At 34.6% G+C, this 7,394-nt stretch overlaps 2 protein-coding genes across 2 annotated transcripts in view; both read right to left on the bottom strand.

The window, feature by feature from the left end:
* LOC107044978 (glutaredoxin domain-containing cysteine-rich protein CG31559) overlaps positions 1–7,394 on the bottom strand; it is a gene marked incomplete at its 3' end in the record, with an annotated part of 119,712 nt that overhangs the window by 99,096 nt on the left and 13,222 nt on the right. The window lies entirely within an intron of this gene.
* LOC107044984 lies at positions 1,235–5,420 on the bottom strand. Its single transcript, XM_015267068.1, has 7 exons — positions 4,763–5,420; positions 4,202–4,583; positions 3,015–3,335; positions 2,854–2,949; positions 2,475–2,779; positions 1,559–1,736; positions 1,235–1,472 (listed from the first exon to the last, which is right to left on the bottom strand). Exons 2-7 carry the CDS (start codon positions 4,323–4,325, stop codon positions 1,342–1,344), a joined length of 1,155 nt encoding a protein of 384 aa, XP_015122554.1. The 5' UTR covers positions 4,326–4,583; positions 4,763–5,420; the 3' UTR covers positions 1,235–1,341.

Genomic DNA, 7,394 nt, shown 5'->3' on the forward strand with positions numbered 1-7,394 from the left:
TATATATATATATATATATATATATATATATATATATATATATATAAATTCCCTTCTTTAATGTAACTCTTTATCAAAATAACTCGTATAATTGTTTTTATGTAAAATGTTTCATTAATATTAAATGGATAATTCATCAATTCTAAATAAACTCGCTAATCGAATCAAATTATTACATGTTAATAAACTCGCATTTCATGTTAATAAAGCATGAACACATCACGCCTTCATTTGGAGCAAGATACATTAGTTTTTATTGAAAAAGCACATGATTTGATGGGAATAGACAACTAAATTAAAAATCAATTCGAGTTTCTGGATAAAAGTTATTTAAATAAACTGATTTTATTGCTTTAACCCCTCGACATACTTGAAATTTTTTTGGCTGTAAATTTCCGATACACTTTCAGGGAATTTTTATCACATTTTAGATTCACTAAAGTTTCTAACCGTTCAATAGCGAGATTCAAATTCAGACCTGCAAAGTATAAGTACTAAAATCATTGTAAAATGCCCGGAAACTTGGGGTCAAATGGAGCTCAGATGAAAGCTCTGATGTTCCACTTCAAAAGTGGAAAAGCATTTCACTAGAGAAAAATAGCCAAAGTACTTGGACGTCCTTAACTCTCAATCGGTCGCATGAGCGCCGTTCTATCTCGATGTTTATGTTTTACGCTGAAACGTTGTTGAAAAAAAATCTGAAAAAATTGGAATTCCTACTTTCCACCATGTCAAACACTTAAAGAATTTTTGTTCTGTGCATCTTTGCACCGATCAAAAAGTAAAATTCCTTAAAAATTCGACTCGGTCAAAATCTCTCCCAGGTAGGCATTGACCATGGGTCCTAGCTTGATCCAAGCTTGGTCCAACCCTAGCACAGCTTGGTGCAAGCTTTGCCTCCAAGCTTGGGCCAACCTTTGCGGTAACCAGGAATGTAACGCGGATCAAGCTTTGCGAGCAAGCTCCCTCCAAGCTTTGAAATATAGATTCATCCAAGCTTCTGTCCAAGATTTGTCCATGCTTTGATAATAGATTATTCCAAGCTTGTTGATTCAGGTTCATCCAAGCTTGTTGATTCAGGTTCATCCAAGCTTGGTGATTCAGGTTCATCCAAGCTTGGTGATTCAGGTTCATCCAAGCTTCTCTCGAAGCTCCATCCAAGCTTTGAAATAAATCCAAAAGGAGGAGATGGATCATATGAATGAATTAGTACGTTATTTGAAGTCCATTATTATTTATTATAAATTGAGAATATAGTACGATATGATACAACCTCGCTGAGGATAATGTTCAAAGTATCTTTAAAAAAATCAACATTGCAAAAAATCGTACAATTGTTGTTCATTCATCAGCCTCTCTCTTACGTTTTGCTCGTCTTCCATCACGACTGCCGAAACCTGCCAAATATTCGCTAGTCACAGTCACAAAATTCAATTGTTTTGACTTCTCTGCATATTTTTTCTCAAGCACATCTGTAATTCAATATTTATAATAATTTTATTCCCTCAAATACTCATAGATTTACGTATATAAAGTAAAATTTCATATAATCACACACCTTTCATACATGCGAAAACGAGAGTAAGGCTGAAATTTCTCTTCCCAATCCCATTCCTTTTCCGACCAATCCCACTGTAATGTTCTTGAACATCAGCTGTGGTTAATTCACCCAAAATGTGCTTGACGTCTCTGTCAAAATGCATGGTACCTTGTACAATGGACTTCATAATCCGTTTCTAAAACAAAGAATGAAAAGGAACACTAAGGTCATTTATTCGAAAAAAAACAACATCATTTACTGATGTAGTTCAGTGATGTGGTTGCACCCATTATTTTTCTCGTTCTTTCAATTCAATCCATCAAAATGGAAGTGTCAAACTCATCCCTGTATCAAGGTCTGTTTTTTTAATTCTGAAAGAATGCACTTTTTACGTCTCTCGGTTGAATCCAAAGCGTCGGAAATAGAAATTTGAAAAAAATATAGAATCTGATTTTTCATCTAAAAAAGTTGGAATTAAAAAAGAAAATATTCTTTTATTTGTCTACCATTAACCTAGTAAAATAAGGCGTCTGTCAAGAGAATCACGAAAAAATGGATTCCTATGAGGGATGTAAAAAATATTCACGTTTTGAAAATTGTCAGATCACAAAAAATGCCTGTCATGTGACAGTTATGGGACGTAATTCTTTTCGGTGAGATTTTTTGGTAAATGGTCCATTGTTTCAACAAGATTGACTAGCTGGATTTACATACTTTGAATTCTGCCGAAAGAATAAAAACTGAAGTTTTCAGTATAACAAAAGACTTTGATGAATTGAATAGAAAAAATATCTCCTTAACGGGGATGTTTAGAGGTAAATTCAAAATACGTGATTCTCTGAAAATTGTTATGTTGACGAAAGATATTTTTTTCTCAATAATTTTCCTCTCAATTAAAGTATTTTCTCGAGAGCTCGATAAAATTTAAAATTACCAAAGCTTCTTGTTTTTGCAAGGCGGCATCAGGATTGGCTGCATTTTCTTCATTTTTAGGATCAATACTCTTTTCAAATTTCTCAAAATCTTCTAATTTGCATATGGGAAACTCGACTCCCAAGATAGCTCTTGGTGAGGGGCCCACGTCATTGCTCATGGCTGCTCCCACTGGAAATACAAGCTTTAAGTCGTCCATTTTTTTATTTATATCGTATTGTTGCGCTCTCCTGGAATTGCGAATCTCGTCTTGGATTTTCAATGTCATCAACTCTGTAGATGTATCCACATACTCCATGAAGAACCCTGAAGCAAACAAATAGATAAAAGTCTAATTGGAAACATTTCCTAAATTATTTTTCTTTCACCAAAATTCATACGTTTCATCTCGTCTCCTTTTCCCTCTTCGCGAAGAATTCTCTGGTATTCTGTTAGTTCATTTTTTTTCCCTGTTTTCAACTCAATGGCAGTGATACCTATTGATGAGTGCAAAATACATGATTGAAAATAAATCGTCAATTTAGTTTCGTACTAGTCATACCCTTTGCTGTATTCCTGAGAGAAGAGTGAGGAGTGCTCGTGTTCTGCGAGGTAATAGAAGAAGACCTCGGTACTCTCTCCTGGTGATTCGGTGCGGACAGTGATCGACGTCGTGACGAATGAGGAGGTGGCTCGTCATCTTTCTCTGACCGTTTATTCAGTGATTGCAGAGAACAGGATGATTGTAGGATCGAAGAGGCACGCTTTTTTGATACGTAGACCACTTCGTTATCACTTGCATCTGTCTCGAACTGGGTAGAATTCACGTTTGCCCGTTTTTCGTACAAACGGTTCATTCTCCTGTCAGCAGCATCATAGTTTGCTGTACAGAGAAAATTGGAAGTTGATGAGAGGTGTATTTTCTAGAGAAAATCAATTATTTCACCGAATAATAGACACAGTTGAATTTTCCAGTTGTTTCAGGGACAATAGTTCGAAATTAGTTGGGAATTTTCTCAACTGTTATCACTTTTTGAATGGAATTGAGGGATATTTTTAAAATTCCGGATGGGAGCTTTATGATTTTTTTCATAGTTATGAGGAAAACTAAATTACTCAAATCCTAACATTTTATTTTCTTTTCTTTGGAACCTTCAATTAAACGTGTGAATAGGGCACTAGTCCTGCCGAGTTCTTTTCAATTTTGTTTTCTTTTCAAAATTCAGCATTTCAAAATTTTCAAAATTAAAAAAAAACAAGAAAAATCAATTGCCCCCCATTGTTCATTTATTCTAGTAGCACCCGTCTCTTACATGAATTTCATTATAAAAATGTATTTTTTTCTAACAAAATCGAAAAATCGAAATTATTATTTTTTTTTAAATAATAAAAAAGGAACTGGGCCCATTCTAGGGCTGGTTATGTTAATTGCAGAACGACTCGAATTAAAAAAATAAATATATAAAAATCCTAAGATCTGAAAAATTGATTGCTTGTCTTGAAAAAAAAAACCAAACAATAAAAGTTATGGAACTTCCGATTGTCCCGATTCTTTTTGGATTCAGTTGTGAAAAATTTATGCAACGATGAGAAAAATTGTTCCGATTGGTAAGTTTTTGAAGGATCTACAAGCAAAAAATCTGAAAAAACTTTGAGAAATGTTTTTTATGGGGTAGCCAAAAATATGAAATTTGAAGCTGAATAGGAAAATATCGGGTTATTTAAGAACGCAATATTTCAATAATTCACCTGCAGTGCTCAAAATTTCCACTCGGAATCTGCCCCACGAAGGTTTTGGGTTTACTTGGGTTTTCGCCAATTTTTCAAGTCTCCCATAGTCTGCTTCCCCTGGGAATCGACAAAAACCAATCATTGTAACAGGGTCAACCTCTTCTGTCCACGAGCTTCTTGCGATCTCAATCAACTTTTGTCCTTGCTTATCAGTCTCTCCATAGAACTCAACGACACAAAATGGTTTTTCTGGCTCTTTTGGCTCATCTTCCTTGTTCTTTTTCTCCTTTTTATTCTTCTTTTTTTTTTCTTTCCCACCTCAGATGGAACAGGCTCTTCGTCTTGATCCTCCGCCTCGGGCGAGTGCACGTTCTGCTCTTCGCCGTCGTCAGCACTCATCCTTAAAAAAAATAGGCACTTTGACTCGGTCATTTTTTAGGTTAGGCGCGTTATCTGTTTGTTTGATCCTTGCTTGGATGTGACTCTGCCATTACATAGCATGATATTTGCAAACATTCATGGTGCAAGTTGAAAATATGAAATAATGCAGCACTTTCTCGCTTACAATTGTATACTCACTTGGGTTCTGATGACGCAGTCGTAATTTTCTCTTGATTAAGCGCACCAGAGGTCTTTCAAAGGAGGAATAATCACACACTTCTTATTAAGAAATTGACGAGTATTTCGTATAAGGTAATGGTGGCTACACGAGGATGACGCAATTCGTAAAATGCACAGGTTATGTCGACTAACAACGGACTTCCGCACCGCACTTTTCTCCTCACGCTACTGACGATACGAACTACCCCCTCTCCCTTACCTCCACCAGCATCGAAACCCCACCACTGGCTTCCTCCATTCTTCTTTGCCTCACTCCACCCTCAGCAGGGATGGGCTATATAAATTATCTCTTATTTTTCACATGTAAAAAATTAGGTAAACTACCCCATGAGTTTTTAACATTTTTAACTGCGCAAAAAATCAATTTCTATTTGAAAAATCGAAGTCGAGAGAGAATCATAGCAGGGTAGGATCAGATAATGCAATTCCCAATACCAATGGGCAGAATATTAGAGAGTATAAGTTTCTATCTTTTTCCCTCCTTTCCAAATCTTAATTATGATTACAATAGTATGGTAAGATATCTTAATTATGAGCAACTGGTCGAGAAGTTATTGATTAAATTTAAAATTTCATTTTCGAATTTCAATTTTAATTTTCAATTTCCTACTTTAATTTCAAATTGAAATTTCTCATTTCAATCAGATGAAAAGAGGGTGAATCGATTTTTCAAAAAAATCAGAGGTCCGAAAATCGCAATTTTGAGAATCGTCTTGGATGTGTTGTTGGGTTGTTAGGTATTTCATCGATTTTAGACGCCAATGATAGATTGATAACTTTTCTAATGTAATAATTCACACCTGATTATACTCATCAAACCTCAAACCTAAAAGTCAAGGTTAATTCTGAGATGATTATTCTTAATTGGCAATGTGCTTCATACACCTGCGATTTTATGCGAGAATAAATTAAATGATGAAGAAAGAAAGTAGAAGCAAATACCAGAAATTTTAACTTAGTTCACTACGTCGAGTAAATTCAGCACTGAAGTATTTTACTTAAATATAATTTTTTTCAATTTCAACAACATATTTATTTATTCATGAAATTCCATTTTCTGTCTATCAATGATTGATGCATTAAAAAGTTTCAATAATTTTCCATTTTCCTATATTTGTACAAAAATATTCCAGTCCCATTTCAGCAGCATGACAGTTTACTATACATAAAGAATGAAAAGATTTAGCAATTCGTACATCTCATCGAGAAACATATAGATAAATTCTAACAGTTGGAAAAATTTATGCAATCATTTCTCTTAAAGTACTATGAACAGTCGAGTTTTCAAACAGTTCCAGGAGAAAATGATTGGGAATTAATTACGAAATTTCCTGACTATCACTGACTATAATTTTTTAGATCAAACTGAGTAATATTTTGGCAAAACCAATCATATTCTTCCCTGACCTCTAAAAATTCTCCCGAAAATTGGACATGTTTTATGATCTGTTTGATAATACAACTTCATAATTGAACATTACGAATTATACTCTTGTTTATTCGCTCCTGGTGCTTATTCGTGAAGCAGTGAAATTGCAAAGTTTTCATCCTCAATATTAATCACGATACATTTTTGCTTGACATTCTGCAGGGAAACAAATTCATATGAATTAGACAATTGTGTGATGTTTGAAATTCCAACTTCCTTTGAAGGACACGGTGCAGTGAAAACATCTGTCGATCTCTCAAATTTCAAAACTTGGAGATAAATATCATCAGCATTTTTAACAACCTTCATGCATTTTTCTTTCACATATAATTTTTGAATCATAACAATTTCATTATTGGTCAATTGTACGACATTATCAGGAAATTTAGAATACAAGATTTTATCTTTATATATGAATGATTCTACTGATGAAAACCTTTTTCCATTCAAATTAATTGTCTCCACAGTTTTACCTATCGCAATATCTCGAATCAGCAGACGTTCAGTTAGTTTCACTTTTTGAGACGAATCTAGAGCACGAATCCTATTAACAATTTGAGACAGAGGTCTGACCTTCGAGCTCACCAGATCTTTCATTTGTCCTATAAAATTCTCCCCCCAAAATGCGGACAAATGACTTAAACTCATCTGATAATATTCGGCATCACTCTCCACGTGTCCAAGGTGATGAAAAACCATGGTGTCGACATCCAAACCATAAAATGTTCTCATTAATTTGACGAACGTTCTCAAGAACTGACCTGCAATCGGAGTATATTTGACAACCCATTCATCATTGCAGAGAATTCGTGCAGCAACGTGCAATAGCAGAAAATGCTGATATCTGTCTATGTCAAGAACATTTTTGAGAATAATTCCCCCAACATACAAAAGCAAAAATGAATATTGAGTTGCTTTCCAGTGAGAAAAGTCATCCACGTCAAATTCCTTTCGTTGGAAATCCTTTGGAACGGATGATGTAATCAATTCCATCGACGCTTTGAATATTTGAAGCTTCGCACTTGGTAATTTATATTCATTCTTACTCCTGCTGATCCATTTCTCGCCAAGATTTTTCATAACATTGAGGTAAAATAAATGCATAACCTCTAGAGGTACGTGTTTTATGGGATCGAATCCAGGTATATCAAGTAAAGGAGT

This window comes from Diachasma alloeum, unplaced genomic scaffold (assembly GCF_001412515.2).
Source record: "Diachasma alloeum isolate Michigan unplaced genomic scaffold, Dall2.0 Dall_scaffold_00857, whole genome shotgun sequence".
In the NCBI taxonomy this organism is placed as follows: domain Eukaryota; kingdom Metazoa; phylum Arthropoda; class Insecta; order Hymenoptera; family Braconidae; genus Diachasma; species Diachasma alloeum.

Bases quoted from the DNA above. Each gene is read 5' to 3' on its own strand.
- LOC107044984 (XM_015267068.1), bottom strand. From the start codon at position 4,325: ATGATTGGTTTTTGTCGATTCCCAGGGGAAGCAGACTATGGGAGACTT. The intron at 3,336-4,201 runs GTGAATTATTGA...TTCTCTGTACAG, and splicing joins GGAAATTTTGAGCACTGCAG to CAAACTATGATGCTGCTGAC. The intron at 1,473-1,558 runs GTGTGTGATTAT...ATTGAATTACAG, and splicing joins CGTTTTCGCATGTATGAAAG to ATGTGCTTGAGAAAAAATAT.